Source organism: Camelus dromedarius, chromosome 15, assembly GCF_036321535.1.
Source record: "Camelus dromedarius isolate mCamDro1 chromosome 15, mCamDro1.pat, whole genome shotgun sequence".
In the NCBI taxonomy this organism is placed as follows: Eukaryota; Metazoa; Chordata; class Mammalia; order Artiodactyla; family Camelidae; genus Camelus; species Camelus dromedarius.
In genome coordinates this window covers 40,847,050-40,870,390 of record NC_087450.1, presented here as the reverse complement: position 1 = coordinate 40,870,390, position 23,341 = coordinate 40,847,050, and the positions used below count along the sequence as shown (strand labels likewise).

Here is a 23,341-nt window from a genome sequence, read left to right as displayed (position 1 = left end):
AGGCTTTCGTTATCTGCTCCCCGGAGATCCACCCCTCATTGCTGTCTCTAAAACTAACATAATGGTCTTCCTCACACACTGGCCCTTTCTTCTGACCTCTTTTAACTCAGCCTTCCTCTTTGCTTTTACTTTTCCCCTTGGCCTTGGCCTTGAACCCAAAATACCCTTCGGGTCAACCAGGCTAGAAACCTTCATCATCGTTTGACTCTTTTTCCTTTTGTTCACCACCCCTCTCACCCCTTAACTGAATCTTCAGTCCTGTTACTCCTTCTGGTAGTGACCTCTAGCCAGTTCTAGATTTATTCCCTTTAGATGTTGTCTGAAGACTTTCTGCCATAGGAGATAAAGATTCAGCTTACTCATTTCACCTCCTGCTCCCCACCTTCCCTCTCCATCATTACTGTTCAGAGTTTCACTGCTTCTGCAAACTCCACCCACACACTGAAACCTCTGCTGCTTCCTGTATCAATCTCACCTCTCAAGGTTGTCCATGTTCTCTCATGACCCTCCATTTTGTAAGATGAGGGCAGTGGCCCTGCCTGTCTTCCCTCCACTTCTCCCCTTCCTCTTCCAGAATTTGGCAGCCGCCTCCAGCTAATTCTGTACGTTGATATCACCTGAGTTGGTCACATGGCTGGTGTCTAGTGGTTAGCGGCCTCACAGTGTTGTCTGTGGGTGTTCCACTCAGCGCCAAGCCAAGTACAGGGGGGTGGGTTGCTCCCTCCACCTGTGTCTGTTTCTGTGCTTCTTGAAGTAGTGTGTTCATAGCATCTAATTGGAATGAATTTTCCCTTTTTTCCATTCCAGCAATTGCATACACACACACACACACACACACACACACACACACACACACACACACACACACACACACACACACACACACACACACACAGTCAAGTTTCTCCAACATCTCAGTCATGTTTTCCATTCTCATGACTCCCCTTTTTCCCCTAGGCTCATTCTCATGGAGCTTCTTGGCTTCCTGGTTGCCTAACAACCTTCCTTTTGGGGGGAAATATGGGAAACCAGTCCTGAAGCTAGGGGAACCCAATGTATTAGAATGAGAGAGCATTATTCTTGGGGAGTAAGTTTTGTGGTTTATACCATATAGTTCCATTTTTCTGGAGAAGAATACTCTTTTTTTTTTTCCCCCTGTTGGGGGTAGAAGCCTGACTTTGGATGTTCTCTTTGCTAGAATTGGGGAGAACAGTTGCTTTCACATGTAGCCTTTTTAGTGAAGACATTATCACCCTGTGCTTTCCTTGGTTTCAGCATCCAGAACCTCTCTGTGGTCTCTTGAGGACATGGCTTCCTCTGTGCCTTTACTCACAGAGTGATTTTCGACCAGTGTCCTGACCCATTAGGGAGTCAGGAAGTCATGACATGAATGTAATCATTCAAGATTGTTGTTTTAAAAAAAAGAGAGTATCAGTGTCCTTTGCATAGTAAGGATAAATACAGTTTTGTAATACTTAACTATATAGAAAAACAAACATACATATGGATGTATACTGTATCTCCATGTAAATGTACTTACTGTAGGCTGAGATAAAAGAAGTTAAAACATTCAGGCTTGGCTCACTCCATGCTGCTACAGCAGTCAGCATTTCTCAGTCTGCGTTGATCTCTTATGGGTTTGTGAATGTCTCATGTGTGTGAGAATGAGTGACATGAAGCACATGTAGCGTCCTTGGTCAGTACCTGTGCCACACATCGGAAAGGATGCTGGAGCAGAGACCCCAGGGTCTTCAGCTCTGCCAAATGTGGATTTCTTACTTATTGGGGAATCCAATGGAGGGAGAGAGGAACACTAAGGGGCTTGGGACAGTGGATCTTTGTCATAACAGAGTATTTCAGTATTTTAATGATGAGTGTGGCAGTCCTGTTGCGTAACAGCCAACTGTCAACTCTGGATTTCTTTCTTTCTTTTTTTTTTCCCCCTTACCTATAATTTTTAGGCCTTCTTTGGAGGAAGGGAAAATGTATAGGTGCCCCAAATCCGTTTTGAATCAGAGGCCCTCTAATTTTTATTTTAATCTAATTTTCTCTAAACATCTTACTTTTCCATTAAAAATTAATTATAATGCTAGTGATCATTAATCTTTTTTTCTCAAAGGGAGCAGGGGAAGAGAGGAGGAAATCCTAACTGAAAGATTATTTTTTTCTCCCCTTGGAGATTGAAAATACTTGAAATGCTTGGGTAAGAGAGAAGAAAAAGAAGAGTTGAAGAGGGTATCTATTTGTAGGCTGAGAGGTGATCCAAAGTGGAAATAACTCTGAAGGATGAAATTAGAGGAAAAGGTAAATACCAACCGTGAAGGAGGAAGTGAGAGGACAGGAGGATGGTGATGACACTTGATGCCTGTTCGTGGGACGAGTGAGGGGACGGTTGCCTCTACTTGCCCCATGTGGTGTCACTTATGACTTTGCTTCTTCATGAGGCATGAGACAGAGTGGCTGTCTGTTCATGTGTGTGTGTCTTTGTGAGTACATGTGTTTATTCAGACCCTGGCATTGGAGGAGAGTGAAGGAGGTGGGGAAGAGGAGGCCCAGCTTTGTGTATTCTCACATTTGCTGCGTGTGGGTCCCTTGCAGGATAGACGGCAATACGGCTTCGGGACCATTACTCACTGCCTGCAGTTGGTAATGGCTGAGGTTTGTTCCTCAAGTTCTAGCCCTGGTGCAGCTGTCCTATTTATTCATTACCCTTCTGTTAAGTTTCAGAAAAAGAAGCCCATGCGTACGTGTACTGTGAGCGCATTTCCTGCTGCCTCCCACTTCCTTGGTTCAGAGGGGAGAGAAAGGGAGGACCTCAACCAGAAGGCAGACCCCACATTCGCTCTTATGTGGCGTGGTCAGAGCAGGAATTAGTTGCCTCAGCTCCAGGGTCTCTCGGAGCGCTGGGCTGTGCTCCTTTGAACAGGATTAAGCCTGTATGTCTCTCACCAGGTCCCAGCCGCCTGGTGACAGGGTTGACAGCATAGCTGAGGAGCGAGGTGCCCCTGAGATGGGAAGGAGAGCTTCCTCTTTCCACAAGGCTGATATAGTAGCCTGATGGTTCTTTTCCATCACCACCAGATGTGTCCAGCTGGTCCCATTTTCTACTCCATCCCAATCAAACGCACTTAAAGCTCAAACCAACACTTACATCATCAAAACAAAAGTGTTTACAACGTTAAGCATTAGGCTTTTAGTAACTTAAGCCATTCGTCCAATAACAAAAGAATGGTCTCCCATGGCATTGCGTCTGAGAAAATCTAGGCACAGGATAGTATCCTAGGCTTTCCTGAGACTGCAGGGTTGAAAGTGATAGATTTAGGTCACTAACTGGTTAAGAGGGAAGCACCCTTAATCCCAGCCTCTTCTGTTCCTGTGTCTCTCATGGATGCTTTGTCCACACAGTAGCTCACGAGTCCCAACTGGAAAGAATCCAGTAGGCTGGGTTTCTTCGGGACTCTGTTCCTGCTTTTGATGAGACACCATGTGGGTGTGTTTGGTGGCTTGACAATTTTACCTTTCACAGTGACCAGCCATGGTGTCATTTCTTCCTCTTGTTCAGATAGTCCCTTATCAGGGCCAGTCTTCGGGGCTTTGTGGCACCTTATTAGCGTGAATAGAGCCCAATAAACCATTTCCCCAGGTTACACTGTGGTAGTTTGGAAATGCTTTGTTTGGTTCACAAGGCTTTAATGTGTCACAGTCAGTGACATTCAAGATGACACCAGAGAGCAAGTTTCCTTCCAAAGGCTCAATCTGCTGCTAAAATGCTCTTTCCTAACAATTTTAGTAGCAAGTTTACATTTTCCAGAATTAGTTGGTATATCTTTGTTTATTATTTGTCTTAGTGAATGACTTCAGTTCTATCCCTCAGGGAGTGATTTAACCTGGGTGAAGGCTCATTTTAAAGTATACACTGCATGCAGCAGAAGAGAACCGTCGTAGAAAAGAGTTCTAGCCGGAGGGTGGAAACACAGTAATCATGTTCCAGAGTCCTCAGAAGTCTTGACTCATGTCATTGGTAAAATTATGTCTTAGGTTATTATTCTTAGGAACTAGTAACTATGAAGCATTTAACTTAAATGGTACAGTTATCATTTATGAGATAGTCCATAAAAATATTAAAAATAAATGTTAACTACAATAAATGATGAATGTGTGTTTTCCAAGTCATCATCATTTATATTTTATAAGATTATGAAAGTTTTCAGTTTTTCTGTGTTGAGATTTTTACAAGAATTTGTTTTCCTAGCCCTGTGTGGCGGAGAGTACACAGTACAGATGAGGGAACTGAGGCTCAGAGAGGTTCAGTACCTTTTTTATATCGTTACCTGTTCACGGGTGTTTTTGTCTTAAATGCAACTTCTGCGTGTGTTACATGAGGACTCAGGGTAGCTGTGCTGTAAATCCTTTGATGGGCTCCACGTGGTGGCCTATGTGTCCTCAGGCTTCTTGACTAGGTGGAGTCCCCTTGATGTTGGAGATTTCCGAGAGTAAGCGATTAGTTCTTCCTATGTCATGACTACAGTTAATGAAGGAAAAAATTAGCCTTGCGTGGAAGTTTTATGCCCCTTTCTAAGTTTAACTGACCTCTTACTCTTTCCTTCTTGATTGACTTTTGAAAATCCATCATTAACTTTCTTATCTTTACTGTATTTCTTCCCAGGGTGACACCCCTGTCCTCCCAGAATGTGATGATTCATCGTGGCCAGACCCAGGAATATGTGCTCAAGCCCAAGTACTTTGCTGCCCAGAAGGTGATTGCGGGGGAGCAGTCTACGGAAGGTTCGTTCCCTCTGAGATATGGGCAAGATCACGTGGCGGCACCTTTTCAGTGTGAGTATGGTCCTGCCAGTCGTCTTTCTGAGTTACTGTATTGTGGTTTGGAAATAGTTGGCTCTGTGTAGATGGCTTTAATGTGTCACAGTAGATAAAATTCAAGAATTAGTTTTGAAATACCCACACCGGTGCCTAAAGCAACCAGACAGCAACATGGTTCCTTATTCAGAGGAAAGGCAGTTTTCCTGCACGTTGCCAAAGAGACAGATGTGACCTGCCTCTAATTCTGTTTCTGCAAGTTGGCTCCATTTCCGAGATATACTTGCTCTAATTTTTGATATGGTTCTATGTCTGACATGTTTACATTGATAAGATACTTTCCTTAGTGAGCTAGCCAGGATGCGTTCCTGGTGCGGTGTCTGCAGCATCCGGCGGTGCTCCCTGAGGTCCGCCTGCAGCACATGTTTTTGTTTGGAGGTGCACTTTTTTCGTGTATTGATCAGACAGTGTGACAGGTTTTACTGAGTCTGTAAGGAGCCATTGTATCAGTGGCCAGCTTGGTTAATACCTCACTGTGTGGGAAGTTCAAGGACGAGCCCTGGCTCCAAGGGTGGGGAATGTGATGATTTGTGGTTTAGGTATTACCGAGTGTCTGCTGGCAGCGTCTGGAGAAAATGTTCTTCAGGGAGACGGCAGACAGGTCAAAGGCGGGAGTTGGATGCATGCTCTCCTTCCAGCAGCTTCCTGCTCCGTCTCACGTTGACTGATGGCCTGCGCCATAAGTAGTGAAAGAGAATGCCAGTGGTGGGGTTGACGGGGACTGTCTTTCACCACCCAGAGTCATGTGGGAAGCCGAAAGAGGATTTTTACTACTGTTTGGCACTTGAGAAGTCTGTGTCTGTATGGACTTGATTCCCGGGGCCCAGCCCCACCTCCCAACATTGGTCACTTAGCAAAAAAGAGTAGCTAATATAAGGTGTGTACAGTTCACTTTTCATCTTTCTGAGAAAATTGTGCTCATGCCTTGTGGCTGGACCCCAGAGCAATAATTGGAGGTGATTTATTAGAATGTTGAGGGAAGAAGGGAGAAATGGTACATACACATCATCTCCTCGCCCTTTAGACAGGATAGCTTCCCAGTTATTTACAAAGCAATAGATGTATCCACCTTGTATTTAAAGATCCTTTAATTTTAGTCCTCAATAGCCTGTTCTGTAGAAATATCCCTATAATATTTTCTAATCTCAATCTGAAAAAAAAATAAACCAAGAAGAGATACTTCTTAATTCCTTGGAGCTTTATATGGATCATATTTTGTAGAAGCTTTCCAAAATTAGAATGTGATAGGAAGAGAGTTTTTGAAAGCTTTCAATCATATTGATACGAGAATTCTGAACTTCACGGAGGTGTAAGGAAAAGATGGTTTGAGAATCCCTGGTATTAAGACTAGAGACTAGATTGTGGTTTGGGTTGATTATCGATGATTAATTATTGAAATGAAAATTCCCACTGTGTATGTGTGTGTATTTGAGACTCTCAAACCTTTGAACTGTCTTTTGGAAGATGAAGTTACATTTTAGAAGAGTATGAAGTTTCTTATCTGTACTGTACATGAATGCCTCACTCACCCTGTTTAAATGTAGCTTCTCTGTACTGGGGAGCTAGTAAAGCAGTTTAGACTGAAACACGATCACTGTGATGGAGTGCTCTGCTGAAACTTGTCGAAAGTTGGTTATTGTTTAAGAAGAGGCCGAGGAACTAAATTAGGCAGATATGTAGGAGAGACCAGGTGGGAGACATGGCTGTTTGTGGCTGAGACCAGAGCTCTACTGAGACCTGGAGAGCTAATTGGAAAGTTTTAAAAATGGGTAATTTGGCAGGACTATTAAGGATATTAAATACCAAAACTGAGTAAGAACAATAGGAAGATTAAAACTAGAATCTAGGAGGTACAAGTAGCAGTAAGGACCTAAAGGTATTGTTGCCCCACATCCAACTCTGCTTTGGGTAAAAGGAGCCCCCAAGGAAAGCTTCCATGAAATAGAAAGGAAGGGGAAGTTAGTAAGGGGAGTCTGAGGAAAAGCAGAAACTTTTAGTATTTTCATTTTCACTTTTATAAAAGAAGTGAAATGCCAACAGATTAACTTCACATTTTGCTGAAGGATTTGAGGGTCTAACAGTAGGAATAGATATTTATGACTCTAGGAAAACAGAAGATAATGCCATTAGGAGGGCATGTTGTGTTTGGGGATGAACCTGGGCTGCTGTGTTGTAGTAGTCCATGGAAGTGCTTTTGAGAGGCTGTGAGGACTAGAGAAAACATTTAGGCTGGTAAAGAACAAATGTTCTTTCCCTCTTTATATGAGATAGAAAAGGTAGCCTACAGTAACTAATTACCAGTTGGTAGGCCTAATGTTGATAACTTGTATACAAATATTTGTAGCAGCATTATTCACAATAGCCAAAAAGTGAGAACAACCAAAATGTCCACCAGCTGATAGTAGACAAACACATGTGTTATATCCTACAATTGGTGATTCAGCCATAAAAAGGAATGTGGTGCATGCCACAACCACTGAGCAACCGTGATACGTACCTAGATCTCTAAGCATCATGTAACTTAATCAGCTTATGATAAGAGGCAGCAACGCTTAAAGATCAAGTGAATAAGGATTTGCTGTTGACATCTGATAAAGGAAAAGAGAATTGATCAGAATAGTAGGAAGAAGTTGATGTAGGGGTGATGGGTTCAGTAAAACAGAATGTGTTAAAGTGTTAAGTCTAGCACTCTCCAGATAAAACAGTCTAGACAGGGAAACACAGACTATCAAGTTGCTAGCAAGGTATCCTTTGTGAGGAATGAATACTTCATTGGAATTTTTTAGAGTTTTGATGACATAACTGACTGTTCCTCTCCGATGTCTACATGCTGCTTTTCCTATTTTGATCTAGTGCATTTACCAGCTTTCTGAGTCACTTCTTCGTAATTTGACTTCGTGAGTTGGGTATTGTCTGGTTGCTAGATATCTCTAGTGATAAATTAATAACAGCGCTCTGCTTTATCCGTTGCTCTTAATACAGCTTAATTTGCATGGGGATCATCTGGAGCAGGGGTCTGCAGATTTTTTTCTCAAAGGACTTAATAATAAATATTTTAGGCATCATGAGCCAAGACACAAATTGAGGATGTTATATGTAGATAGTTAGATATTTAAGGTGCAAGCATTGAAAAATGTAAAAATTCTTAGCTGGTAGGTTGTAAAAATTCAGGTAGCTGGCTGGGTTTGACCCACTGGCTGTTGTTTGCCAAACGCTGATCTAGAGGCTCAGTTTCTCAATCTACTAAAAAGGCAGCCTGTGGAATGGGAGAAAATATTTGCAAATGATAAGACTGACAGGAAGTTAATATCCAAAATAAACAGCTCATACAACTCAATATCAAAAAAACAAACAATCCAGTCAAAAACGGGGCAGAAGACTTGAATAGGCATTTATCTGAAGAAGACACACAGATGGCTAACAGGCACATGGAGAGATGGTGAACATCTTTGTTAGAGACATGCAAATCAAAAACACAATGAGGTATCCCCTCACACTTGTCAGAAAGGCTATCACAAAAAGGCCTATGAAGAGGAAGTGTTGGGGAGGATGTGGAGAAAAGGGAATGTACTTGTGCTCTGTTGATGGGAGTGTAAATTGGTGCAGCCACTGTGGAAATCAGTACAGGGGTTCCTCAGAAAACTAAAGATAGAACTACCACCCAACAACTCCACTCCTTGATATTTATCTGGAAAAAACAAAAACACTAGTTTGAAAAAATACATGCACTACAGTGTTCATAGCAGCACTATTTACAATAGGCAAGACATGGAAGCCATCCAAGCACCCATCAACAGGCGGTTGGATTACGATGTGGTGCATATATACAGTGGAATATTACTCAGTTACATTTAGTGAATTAAGTCAGAGAAAGACAAATCTTGTATGATATCACTTATATATGGAATCTAAAAATGAATGTATATGCAAAACAGAAACAGACTCACAGAAAGAGAAAACAAACTTGCGGTTACCAAAGAGGAGAGGGAAGGAAGGAAGGAAAAATCTAGAGGTATGAGTTTAACAGATACAAACTACTGTATATAAAATAAGCAACAGGATATACTGTGTAGCACAGGGAATTATACCCATTATCTTGTAATGGAATATAATTTGCAAAAATACTGAATCGGTATGTTATACACCTGAAACTAACACAATATTATGAATCAACTTTACTTAAGTTTAAAAAAAAAATCAGTCTGCTAAAAAGATCTGGATTTTGGACCTGATTGACTGGGGTGCCTGGAATAGGAAGTTGAATAAAAAGATACTCAGAGGGCTCCGTCTGTAACCAACTGTTCTTCATTGTCCCTGTCCCCAGCAACCCACCCTTAATTCTTACGCGTAGCTCCACCTAGTTCAGAGGCAGCTGGAGAATCATGGAATACCAGGACACCCCTTGTATGTGATATGCCTAGTTTCCTGTAATGTTAGTGCAGCATGCCACAGCATCTGGAAACGCAATGGGTGTTACTCCTGCTTGTTTATAGAAAGCCTTTTGATACTGGTGGAAGTAACATTTTCACTGGATGACCCAGTAACGGCCATGCAGCTGGAATCACATCAAGGTATCACCCCGAGTTCCTCAAAAAGTTAAACATAGAGTTAACTCTATGACCCAGCAGTTCTGCTCCTAAGTATATACCCAAGAGGAGTAAGAATGTGTGTACTCAAAACCTTGTATACAAATGTTCATAGCAGTGTTAGTCACAGTTGCCAAAAAGTGAGAACCACCAAACTGCCTATCAGCTGATCGTGGATAAACGAAAGGTGGTGTATCCTGCCGTTGGCTGTTAAGCCATAAAAAGGAATGAAATATGATATGTGCCACAGTGTGAATGAACCTTGATGGCAAGCTGAGGAAGAGCCCAGATACAAAGGACTCCAGGTCCCCTGGTTCCATTTACATGAAGAACCCAGACAGACAGACAGACAGTGGATGAGTGGTTTCTGGGGGCTGGGGAGAGCAGGAATGAGGAGTAACCATTTATGGGTAAGGAGTTTTCTTTTGGGCTGATGAAAGTGTTCTGGAATTAGTCATCATGGTTACACAAACTTCTGAATATACTAAAGTCATGTATTAAAAAAAATATGAAAATACTTTCAAAATTAATTCTAAATAGATAGTTATAAAAATGTACGGAATGGAGGTCACTGCTTCTCTCCAAAGTCCTAAGATAGGGGGTCGAGAGGGTCTACTTTATTGAGTACCTGCTTTGGTAACTTGTAGGAAAGGTTTGAGTACATAAACCAAAATCTGTTGCGGTTGGTTTATTAGTATTTTTAATCTAGAGGGAGGAAAGATGAAAGGACATGATATTGTTTCAAAGATGATCTTATAAAAATGGTCAGTTGAAATTTTTATAGTAGCCTCTGCTCAGGAGCAAACCCAAATAACTGTAGAGATGAGTTTGGCACAGCCCACTAGAAGACCTTGAGGGTAATAAGTATCTACCCCATGCTATCTCCTGTTGTAAAAATACCATGGGATGCTTGCTAATATTAAAACCAGAAAATAGTGTTTTTATTATGGCTGATGGTGGAAGGACAGTTTTAATCATCAGGGTTAATGAGCCCTGGAGAGCTTACTAAGGTACAGTGTGGAGTTACTAATGAAGGAAGTCTTTAGGATGAGCAGAAATATCCGTGTAACTGAAATAACTCCCTAGACAACTGGTTTGCAGATGATGCAAAGAGTCCCAGAGCTAAGAAATTCGGGAATCTGATTTAAATATTCACCTGCTCCACTTTTGCTATTATATCAGTTTAATATTTGGAAATTTTTATAAATTTTAACTTTTCTAAATTGGATTTCTCATTGCTCATTCTAGTTGTTTTCCTATCAGGATGGACTTAGCTTTTTAAAAGGTTAATTATATTTTAAAGTTGCCTACCATAATCTTAATTTAAATGCAGTAGAGTCAAAATCTGAAATTTCAAGAAAGGCAGACACTGTTATATACTACCTCAGTTTTTAAAGTAGATACAAGTCAGACTCTTAAAAGAATGGCCATATTACCTTCTGATATGCTGTGAGATATGAGAGTGGGAGTGATGACTGGCATGGCAAACATGTGATACTGTTGAGTTATAAAAAGTTAGGACAAGCCTACTTTCATTTGTACTTAAATTGTTAAACATAACCTTCCTGCTTAGGTTAGCAGCCACACTGGTGCAGGCAGCACGTACCCAGCCCCACACAGAAGGCCACTTCTGGCAGAGGAAAGCCTTACCCCACCTGTCCTGGGACCCCAGGAAACAACAGTCCTGGATCCTGTGGTCTGTGCTGACCTCTTCCAGTCCTTGCAACAGACCAGTCAACTCAGCTGCTGCCCACTGGTCAGTCATGGCTGATTGGAGTTCCCAGCTCCCCCATTAGAAGATAAAACAGCCACTCAGGTCTTGGATCTGAGAGGGAGGCAAAGAGCCCGTTGTTCCCAAGTCCGTGCAGCCCAGCTCTAGCCTGACTGCAGCTCGTAGCTCCATGTTAGGAAGGGCCTGGGCCCTTTGGGCACATGAGGCTTCCTTTTTTAGTGACACTGTGGTCGATTGTGCTGGCATTAGCCTTCAGCTGTGTTCACTCTGACATCAAGAAGCATAAGACATGAGAGTATCTCATTGCTTGATGACAGATGTATCTCCCCTTGAAAAATGCATGTGTCTGGAGTGAAGGTTTTGTATGGTTGCATACTGACAGAGCGAAGATGTTACCATTACCATTAAATTGTCCTGGTAGTCCTGACTGAGAGAAGAGAGTGGTTCTGCAGAGGGTTAGAGGAAACATCCAAGATGTTTGTTTTAGCAAAACAAATCTGAAGTTTAAGGGCTAGGCAGGCAGTATTTGGCCTGGACTGTTCTGCTGTGCCAGCCAGTTCAGGTAGGTGGGTAGGAACATTGATGACAGGCTCTGGATACACAGTGCCAGTTCCAGAATCTTCATGGGGGGAGTCTGTGCTGTAGTTCAGAGCACCCACCACAGATGGACGTTGGCTTGAGAGTAAGGAAGTCAAAATTCATCCTCTGCTCATTGGGCCTTTGCACGAAGGGGAGAAGGTGGAGTGGCAACTGGATGAAGGCGAATGTCGATGTCCTCAGTACAGATGAGCAGAATTGGAACCAGATTCCTAACTGCAGGATGAATTTGCAGTATGGTGACCTCCAGAGGAACAATTTGAAAATGTAGCTGAGGAGCGGTCTGGTCCTGAGAACCACCCTTGCCTTATTTGGATGTTGACGTTGAGGATATGGGTGGTAGGAAGAGGATGTGAAAAGAGAAAAGAGAGGAGATGTCAAATGTGCTGGCAATCCAGTTGTCTCAGATGCCCTCTCTGATAGGTTCTGATTGGTTGGGAGCCCCACCAGGGCAAAGCTTTGGAGGTGGATGAAGTGGGCACTTGGGAGAGAGGAGAATTACACAGATGTGCATTCTTCAGCACTGGAAAGCCTTTCCTGCATGGAGACTACCTTTAGCTTGTCGTGTGGAGGTTAATGTGTCTTGGGGAATGGCTCCATCCCAATCCAGCAGGTACAAAGTAGCAGTAGAATTTGAACCATCCAGAAACGATCTTACCCAAAGCTGATACAAACTAACGAAAAGTTTAGCATTTAAAAGGGATACTAGGTGTGCAAACATACTGCCTTAAAGAAAGGATGATGGTAAAGCTCTGTGCTTTTTCCCTTGTGAAATCAACAAGTTCCTGAATATGCTTGGTCACTTGTCCACAACTGTGTGTGGGAATTGGGGACCTTGAGCCAGTTTCCCAGCCATACGGCAGGGTAGATCTTAACACTTGAATGGCCAGAAGAAAATCACCCACTCGTCAGTAATTTCTGGCAAAGTCCTTGTTGGCCTAAAAGCCTAAACAGCAAAGCAACAGCACAGTGGATATAAAAAATGCTGCAGAAAGCATTCTGAGGAATGTGGGTGAACACCAGGGTTTTGCAGAGTTGATGTCCTTAGGACTTGGATTCCAATGGCATATTACCTATTGTAGAAGAAGTTCCATGTACAGTCTTGCTGGGGCCACTGTGCCTCATTTGGAGGGGTGAGGGTGGTGAGGGTGGGTGGTTTATTATATTGAGGGGTTGTTTGGTCATATCCCAGTCCAGTGAGATATGTGAACAAGACCATCCTTCTTGTTTCTTAATCACTCAGTTTAAGATAGCTGGGAAGTGGTTGCTATTGGATTGCTTATAAACACTGCCAAGAAGCTTATCCAGCAATATGAAAACAGTGGAGAAAACCTAGAGTGAAAGCATTATGTAACCGAAATTCCCAGCGGGCATCTTTCCGTCCCAGGGAAAGAGGCTTTAATCCCGAAGGGCCCAGGATTTCACAACAAATAAAGCAATCCAGGGATATTTCTGGGTGTTCAGACTATGTGAATTCAGGTATTGAGAAATGCTATAGGGCTCCAGAATAATCTGTGATCAAACTGTACTATTTCTAAGGAAAAATAGAACACGTGAATTGATGGTTTGGCCTGTGGGAAACTACAAACCAGTGTTTTGGGAGGAGAAAACTTGTGTTTGAAAAAAGATGGTGCCTCCTGAGCCTTAGGATTTATTTACCAGAAATTGAGGACTTGACTTTACTTCTAAATGGGAAAATGGTTTCTAGAAAATTAATCATTATTAGAGTTGAAATGATGCTTCATAACACCTCATGAGCAGTAGTTCTGTATCTAAAGGGAATTGAAGTAGAATGCTTTGTCGTCTTGTGGGTTAGCCACCTTACAGAAAGGTCCTCTTTGTGTTGCAATTGATCGCCTTGTGGTGAATCTGTTCCCACTTTGAGGAAGTGAAGACCACAGTACCTTTTTGTGTTTTTATTTGCTGTTTCTTACAGAAGTTTTTGTGTTGTAATTTTCTGCGATTTTAGCCGTGCATTATTTTTCACTTTTGATTTGGGATTAGCCTCTTTGGAAATTGAAACGTAGTTAAGCTGAGAACCAGCTGCCCTGGTTGCCTCGTGCTCCTCCTGTACAGATAGTGGAAGTTAACCCATGGCTGGAGCAGGAGGAAAACCTTGCTTCCCTGAGAGGTAGTTGCAACATGGTTATATGAGTATTTCTTCTGACAGGCAAACTTGTTATATATGTGTAAATACATGTATACACACAAATACATTCGGTCAATATATGAATGTGTATTACTTAAACATTTACTTCTTGGAGCGTCTTACATCATCCGTATAGCAAGTATCCATTAAAAAATTCTTGTAGCCCTAACTGTGCTGCACAAGTTTGCTCCCTCAAGTTTCCAGTTTCATTGAATGAAAACATTTTAAGTGGGCAGTGGTTGCTCTTGGGAACACCATCACAGTTATTTAAAAATCCCTGTATCCTAGAAACAGATTTGGAAAGCTTTGCATCCACAGAGCAGGTGAGAGGGAGTTGGTCATGGTTCCTTCTGTTTGATGGCCCCTGGGCTTCTTGTGTGGGATGTAGTGCTCTCCCCCCGTCACCTCCTGCAACCACACGCACCAGGCAGCTGTGCTCCTGGTTTTAATGAAGGCTGCTTAATGGCTACAGGTGTCTCTCCTGGTTGCAGCCACCTGCTTCAGATCCAGCAGAGACCAGAGCGCTTCCTCCCATGTGCTCAGCTTACATTCCATGACAGGCTGCTGAAGCAGGCCTCTGCCTTGCTCTGTGGGGCTACAATCGTCATCCCCACAAATGAAATCTTTGAATTTATATTTTATCCCTTTGTGATTCAGTTAGATAGATACATTCTTGTCCTTTTTTTTTTTTTTTTGACTGGCAATATTTAATGAACTTGGAAGACTATTTAAGTGTGCTTTAGTTTGTTTTTATAGCATGAGACAGCAGCATATATATATATTTTTTGTTAATACTTCCCTGACCATTTAAACTTTTTTCATGACATTTTATTCATCCCAGAATAACTTGCTTTGACTGATGGAATGTGGGGTGGGTGGAATGATCCAGTCAGAGGCCTTGTGTGGTTCCAGTGTTTCCTGAAAAAGACACATATCTGGTCTACTAACATGCCATCTCCTTTGCCATCTTTTCTTAGATGGTTTTATCAGCAAGGCAGAAGACTTTGAAATAATCCAGACGAATCAGCTGTTAATCTAGTAGAGCAGACAGTACTGTTCTAATCAGATAGGATGCATGTAGGTAAAAATGCTATTATGGGGACCCCACATTCTTGCCAGAGTGGACTAGGAAGCGGATAGGCACTTAAGAAAAACCAGTCTGACCTGGCTAGCTGCCTTAGAAAGTTCCTTGGCCGAAGAGCTTTCCCCAGCAGGGATGATACTGATGAAGTGAACCAGAATCTCTGTTAAGGTGTTGGGAGGTTAGAGTTAAGCAGTATGTAACCGTGGCAGAAGTGGAACACCAAGCAGAAGCAGCATTAGCCAGAGAGAAGCTTTCTGTCACATTAATGTTGGTTACAAGAATGTCGTTCAGCAGCTTTTTGTGGAAAGGGCTGGGGACAGGGCAATCTCTAACGGGTTGCTGACAGTACCGTGGACTCTTAGCATCTTAGCAGTTACTGAAATACGCCCTAGTCTCCATGAGGTCTGGCTTCTGTGGCTGTTCCTGGATCTTCTCGGGACTTACCTCCCATATTGCTGCACCAGCCTTACCTTCCCATTCCATCCCCTGAGATGCTGTGCGCTCCTCACATCGTGTCGTGGGCAGAGACTGCAGCTCTCACATGTTCTGTCTGTACCCTTCCCTCTGACACCTGCATGTCCTGACGTCTCTGAGCCTCAGTATTGGCTTTTTAGGGAACGAAAACCCATCTGCTTTCCTACTTCTCTTCACTCCCTTTTTTTTTTTAAAGCTCATACTGTCTACCCCTCTTCTAAGAAAGGTTGGGGTGGGTTGGTGATGGACAGAGGAGTGGATGGGTCAGTTCCATCGTTTCCTCAAGACTATTGAGACATGGAGCGAATCGTTCTTCCTGGCCTGGTTTCCGTAGGGCCTGATGTGTTACCATATTTATATCTGAGCAGCCATTTGGGTTTTGAACAGAAGCATTCTCAGGTCTCAGGGATTCTTGCTCATGTGGAATGGAGAATGTCCAGTTTGGAGTTCATTAGTGTAGATAGGAGCACTTTCAGTAAGACTCCTGAAATTCCGTCATATCTTTTATTCATTCATCACTGTTTTTGGTACGGGTTTTCAGGCAGCCACAGTGGAGTTGGGGGGAATATGTGTAAGTTCGACAGAGCATATCGGACATGCTCTGCCGTGTCTTGAATGTGGAAATATAGCAAAGCTAGATACCTTTTTTTAGAAGGAGTTTTAAAATACTCTTAGCGGAGCAAGTGATTCATAATGTTTCTTGTCAGAGATCCCAGTTTCCAAACCACACCTTAATATACCTCAAGAACATATAATATGTATTCTAAAAAATCTGCTCTAGGCATTGTAAATTATATTCTTGTCTCTGAAGATCAAGTAATTAGGCAATTTGGACGTAGGCTCATTTGTTTTCCCCAAAAACACTGTGTAGCTTCCATCCTCATCTTTCTCATCTCTTTAGTGCTTAGCACAGACAACCACTGCGCTAACTGCTTGATACACAGTAATTCAGTATGTTACATTGTAATCTTAGTACATTATTTGACTGTTCAAACTGTATCCTATGTGTTATGCATCTGTTTTTTAGGAACCAAAAATAGAATGAGTTAAAAATTGCCAAAACAAATCTTGTTCATTGAAAGATGACTGTTCACCTCTTCTTTTAAGTTACTTTTGTATGAAGTCAATTTGACTGTATTTTAAAAACTTGTCAACTTTATTATATATAGGACTTTAATGACCATAACACACTTTAAAAATTATCTCAACGTAGAGCTTCCGGCAAGAATTGTTTTAACCAAAAATAATCCAAATGCAAAATAAGCCTTTCTAATCATGGATTCCTATTGCGGTTTGAAATGCGTTTCAAGATGCCTTTCAAGAATGTGAAGCCAGTGAGATCTTATCTGGAAATTGTGTAGGAACCGAAGTCCACAGTAGAATTTTACTTTATTCTAGGGTTTTTAATAATAAGTATGATTATGAAAGCAAACATCCTGAGATGAAAATTTCCCGTATTTGCTCGTGTGTTTTGCTCTATAACATATCGTGGGGTAAGTGTCACTACCAGTTTGTTTTTTTCTCACAGTTACTCTGTAAAGAGCTGACCACGTATAATGATACCTTCGTGCATTTATGTAGCATTTAACAGCTTATGAATTACATCCTTATAGATTATTTCATACGGCCTCTGCTGCAGCCTTCTCAGGTAGATGGGTTGAATCATGCAGTGTGTCCTTTTTCTTCTCTAGTTTTCAGGATTCTGGTGGTGGGGTCAGTGAGTGGCTTTACTGTGTCCTCTCCTGTTGAAGCTGTGTTAGTTTCTCTGTGAAATACAAATCTTAACACTTATTCCATGGAATGGTTGTAAGAATAAAGTGAGATGAAGGATATGATCGCTCACCTGCTGCTAAACACACAGTTTGTGGTCCAGTCCAACTTAGTTTCCCTCCTTCATCCCAACCTTTCCAAGTGCTTAGTGTGATGCAACGTTCATAGTAATGCTCATTAAGTGTAGGACAGGCATTGGGGTTTTGAGGAAAGAACAAAGGCTTGCATTGAACGCCCAGCTTCTACCATTTCCTAACAAAATGACCTTGGTCAGGTTTCTGATGAGTGCCTCTGTACTTCCCTAGTCTGAGAAATGTGTTTGTGTGAGCTTTGTAGCTTAGTAAGCACTCCATCCATGTGTCATGAGTTTATCCGTCATGCAGACAGTGCTCTATACATTGAAAAAGGGCCAAACATTACTGTTTCTGTGTTGTCAGAAAAGCAGAGGAGGAGTGTGTGCGTTTATATTATCTATTGCAGTGTAACAGACTATCCCAAACCTTATCTTGGTTTCTGTGGGTTGGGAATTGGGAATTACTATAGCTGATTGGTTCTGGCTCAGGTTCTTTTATGGAGTTTATAATCAGGATGTCAGTGAGGGGCCGCAGTTATCTCACGGCTTGCCTAGGGCTGGAAGATCTGCTTTCAGGATTGCTGACTCACGTGGTGATTGGCAGGAGGCTTCAGCGTTTTGCCACATGGGCCCCTTGTAGACTCCCCAGGTGTTCTCACAGCATGGGAGCTGGCTTCCCCAAAGAATGAGCAATCCAAGAAAGAAAGCAAGACAGAAGCTGCAGTGCATGCCTTTTATGATCTAGTCTCCAAAGTCGCAAAATATCACTTTTGCTTTATTTTGTTCTTTAGACATGAGTCACTAAGACCAACCAGGCTCAAGGCGAGGGGAACTGGATGTCATCTTTTGAAGAAAGACAAAGAAGAGACCTTGTGGACATGTTTTAAAACCATCAGTGGTGAACAGGAAAGGCCTTATCTTGATGAGCATCAAAAGGGAAAGAAGTTGAAAATGAGTAACCTCAAAAGAATTAGCTGACAGCTGAAAAACTTAGTGTGTAGTTACACATCAGTAATTCATTTTTCATTGGCAGCTAATCATTTTTTTCTATTCTATTTATCACATGATACTGGAGCATAGCTAGATATAGTATGATGATTCTGAGAACAGGGATATTTAGGCTAAAACGTTGTCTTGCAATGAGATGTATTGAATTTGGCCGTAATCCCTTGGGGAGAGTAGCTGGGAGCACTTGATGGAGTGACTTAAAAACTGAGCCAGAGAGAAACTTGTGCTGGGTGTTCTGAAAGCATGGGTGTCCCTGATTCTATAACTCTACTTTGGAGCTTTAAAAATGCTGGTTTTCTTTTGTACAACTGGTTGCTTTAACAGATTTTTCTTTCAGTTGAGTCCATCAAACTTTGGAGGAGTTCTGACAGTTGCAAAGATACTCATATCTTTAGCTTCCTTGGTGCTTCTTTAAATAAAAGGCATTCAGATTTACCGTATATTGTTCACACTGGATTTTCATTGTCTGCATGTAAGAACTGTGATCTCTCAGAGGCACATCAAGGTGTCTATTCCTGACCAAGGCACTCCAGGGGGTCAGAATGCCTGTCCAGAGCACGGAGGGTTTGGTTTCCTTCTCTGCCTTGTCTTTGGACTTTTTTTTTTTCTTTCAAGCAGAATTTAGGCTTTGTGAAGTGAAATGAGTCATTTTCTTCCTGGTGTCTGCCTTTAGCATAAGGGAGAAATTTCCACACCCCGCCTTAAGAAGGGACTAGAACCTTGATGGCATTCAGCTCTGTTAGTGTTTTGTGACATCCAGGTATTAGTTGTTTGGGTAAAAGTGACTGCACTGTGTGTTGTCAGTCTCCCCCCGTGTTCCTAGCCTGAGTTCAGACTGCCCTGGTTCCACTTCAGTTCCTCCCTCTGCGTTCTTTCCTATGTCCTTCCCCTCTCACCACATACTCTTTCCCCTTCCCAAAAAGGGAGAACCACCAGGTGGGATGTGTGTTTAAAAATAGCAGAGGAGGAGAAGAATACAGACTGTTTTCTTTGGCTTGATTGAAGCTGAGGGAAAGTTGGAGGAGAGAAATGTACATAAATAGAAGTATGTGCAAAGAGCCAAGAAACAATGGAAGATGGTAACTCTGGGTTGTGCCTGGGTTGGTGAAAATCGTGGAGGGGAGTGGGGAGTTGAGTCAGGTCAAAAGGATGAAAAGTGGAGAGAAGGGAGGAAAGCTTTTCTTGGGGGAGGACACCAAGCTGATGCCCCGGCTGTACATGTGGTTACTGAAGTTGAGGCTAGATCGGATGTAGGTGGGCGAAGAGTCTTAATTTCATTTTAAGGAGTTTGATTTTGTTAGAAGTATTTGTCACAACAATTACATGGACTCTGTGGAATCCTAAGTCTCAAAGTAAATGGTATAGATAACTGGGGACACTCATGAGGAATGCCTCCACCCAGTCAAGCTTGTGCATAAGCCATGAAGTCCGTTCCTTGGTAAACACATAGCCCAGTAGATACCTATCCATTTCAGTCAGACTTGCTTTTCCACGTACAAACTGATGTTATTTATGGAATGGTGAGTGATAGACCGATAACAAATGCCTCCATTTACTTCTCTTTGGGAAAACAACAAATGTGGGGATAAATAAAACCTAATTCTGTTCTAAAATTAAGGGACAGAAAATTTGAGTCACGCGAAGCATATCTAGCCCACTGTTTCTGTAAGGAGCAGGCAAACTAGCCAGACTGAACGCGGGTGAGCGGTGGAGGGCAGGTAGGTGTTACTGCCCGGCAGCTTGTTCTCTTGATTCAGAGACAGTGGTCCTCCTGTCAGCTGCTCTGAAGCCTCCTCCACAGCCCTGGCCACAGTGTGGGATCTAGAGCTGTGCTGCTGTGAAGGCTGACATAGGTTCTTTGAGGGAAGTGGAGACATTTCACATGAAAAAAAAATGCATCCCTTCCATGGTATTTATCCCTTGGGAGATGAGTATGTTACTCAGCTTGAACCTGGATGCCAAAAAAAACTCCTCTTAAAGTCCCTGGGCAAATTCATCTAACCCTCCCCAAGTGTGGTTCCCATGATGGTCAGGATTCTAGGTCGAGGCAGTGAATTACTTTCTCAATTCAGAACTGAGAAAATGGGTCTACTGCGCCCCTCCACTACCCTCCCATTATTCATTACTACTTTTCAAGTTAAGAACTTAAGTCTTGTCTTCTTGGGGTTGTATTTCTTCAACTCCATCATCAGCATTTCAGGCACCACTGTCCATTCTGGATGGGATGGTTCTCTGGTATTCAGGATTAGGAGCAGAGGAGAGATGTCCACATGTTCTAGATAGGGGAGTTTTTAAAGTCATGTTGAAGAAGACACCATGGGACGATGGCCAGCAGGACTGAGGCATGTACCTCATCCAATTACGTTGCTGTCACCTCTTTCCTTGGACTAAAATCCACAGCCTGTCCTGAGCTTTCCAGGGTGTTGCTCATCTGTAAACTGAAGAATGCCTGGTCCATTGAATCCCCTCAGGGTCTATGATGTTAAAGAAAAATATTTTAGAAAAAAGGTCAGAAAATGAAAATGTCAGCGAGCCATTGGTTTGTTTTGCTAGTTCTCTACTTTTATTACCAACAGTATTTTCTTTTCCCAAATACTGGGTCAGAGCCTGCTGGGTGAGTAAACTACTTGTTGGGTAAAATTTAGCTTCTTTTGACTATAAAATGTATTATATCTTCAAATATATTTGATTATGTTCCAGGGATAAAAATAGGACCTTTAATTATATTTCTAGAGAAGGGAACGTAGGTTTGGTATTTTAAGAGGAAAAACTCCAAGGAGAAGAAGGAAAGATGAAAACAGTCTGATAGTCTCAAGGTGTGCTTTTTAAAGTCCTGCTGCGGACAGTGGAATCTGGCTGACAGGGCAAGGTTGGAGTTGAGAAAAGTTGTGATTCTAGGTGAAAATCTTAGTCGTTAAATCTCGAGTCAAGCTAAACCAAAGATTAAATGAGTGAAATGGAAATAAGACCCATCTCCTAAAATAAGTGGAAATTTGGGATGAAATCTACCACATTTGTTGCTGGACCTCTGGTTAGTCCCTCTGCCAGTCTCACTGAGCTGGGAACCAAAATGTATTTCTCTTTTTGGGTGGATTTTGTGGCTTAATGTCAATTCACATCAGACTCGAAGAATCTGGGTAGTAGTGTTTTTAATTTCCTCCTTGTTGTTTGCCTAACAAAGGGAGTGAATACAAAGTAAATCAGAAATAGGTTTAAAAACTAAACTCCTTAGATGTCATCATAAATTTTATTTATAAAATTAGTGAAAGTTTCCATTATGTGTCACTGATTTTTGCATAATATGTTGTGAAATTTGGGGAGCAAATAATTGTCTGTTTTTCTTTTGAAAAAGTGCTTGAGAAATTTCTCTTTCCTGTTTATTCAGTCATTCTCTCATTCACATGTTTAATTGAAAATTTGTACTTTATTTCATTGGCCACTTTTTGGTAATGTTTAAATGATTTTGGGAAAACTGTTTTGTAATGATGGTAGGGTTTCCTGAGTAACAACTTGTGCTTTCCCTTGATCTGAAACTTTTATGACTAAAAAACTTCTCTCTGACAAATATAACATAAAATAAATGGTTTGAGGCTAAAGGTTTCATAGAAGTATTCTTTATTTTTTCAAACATTACTGACAGTTACCCCTTAGATAAATATTCTTTCTTTAGTTCCCTGTCAGTGAAGTTTATTCACTTATTTATTTGAAATTTCTTAAGCACTTATTATGAGACACATGTTGAATATGTAGTAGTGACCAGACATATCCCTGCCCTCGTGGAGTCTGTTTTCATGATGGTAATCAAACGCTAACTCTGTAAAGTGTATTTATAGTAAGTGGGAAATGCTATTGGTGGGAATGTAGTTTGATGCAACCATTATGGAAAATAGTATAACGATTCCTCAAAAAACTAAAAATAGACTTAGTATATGATCCAGCAATCCGATTCCTGGGCATATATCTGGAGGGAACTGTAATTCGAAAAGATACATATACTCCAATGTTCATAGCAGCAGCACTATATACAATAGCCAAGACATGGAAACAACCTAAATGTCCATTGACAGATGACTGGATAAAGAAGTTGTGTTATATTTGTACAATGGAATACTACTCAGCCATAAAAAAGAACAAAACAGTGCCATTTGCAGCAACATGGATGGACCTGGAGATTGTCTTTCTAAGTGAAGTAAGCCAGAAAGAGGGAAAAAAAATACTGTATGATATCACTAATATGTACAATCTAAAAAAAAGAAAAAAGACACTAACGAACTCATCTACAGAACAGAAACAGACTCTCAGACATAGTAAACAATCTTTTGGTTACTGAGGGGAAAGGGGGTGAGAAGGGATAAATTTGGGAGTTCGAAATTTGCAAATACTAACTACTATATATAAAAATAGATAAAACCCGTATTTCTCTGTATAGCACAGGGAACTATATTAAATACCTTGTAATAACCTTTAATGAAAAAGCATATGAAAACAAATATATGTATGTATATGTATGATTGGGACATTGTGCTGTACACCAGAAATTGACACATTACAACAGACTATGCTTCAATAAAAAAATAAATAAAATACAGGTTGTTGGCCCTGAAAAAAAATAAATAAATGGGAAACGTAAAATACAGCATGGTGGATAGGTAATGTGTTGGAGGGGATGGTGTTGCAGTTTTATGCCAGGTAGTCAGGAAGCCTCCTGAAAATATGACTTTCTGGGGGAAGTCTTACAGACAGCTTCCTCCCTCACCTCCTGTATCTGGGGAAGAGTATTGTAGGCAGAGGGAAGAGAAAGTTCCCTGAGACAGGAATGTGCCTGGTATTAGAGGAATGACAGGGAAGCCAGAGTGGGTGGGTTGGGGGCAGGCGTTAGAGAGGTCAGGGAGCTCACAGCTTGTGCAGAGCCAGCGGGCTGTCGTGAGGCTTTTGGTGAGTATTCTGATTGAGCTGGGAAACCACTGAGGGGAGGAGCACCCTGATCTGA

General features: G+C 41.7%; 1 protein-coding gene across 8 annotated transcripts in view; it reads left to right on the top strand.

The window, feature by feature from the left end:
• Positions 1-23,341, top strand: part of LTBP1 (latent transforming growth factor beta binding protein 1) — a 399,284-nt gene that overhangs the window by 159,251 nt on the left and 216,692 nt on the right. For all 8 annotated transcript variants that reach the window (XM_064494599.1, XM_064494596.1, XM_064494598.1 and 5 more), the window contains exon 4: positions 4,667-4,836. In XM_064494599.1, the coding sequence (XP_064350669.1) occupies positions 4,667-4,836 (170 nt within the window). The remainder of the gene's footprint in view (positions 1-4,666; positions 4,837-23,341) is intronic.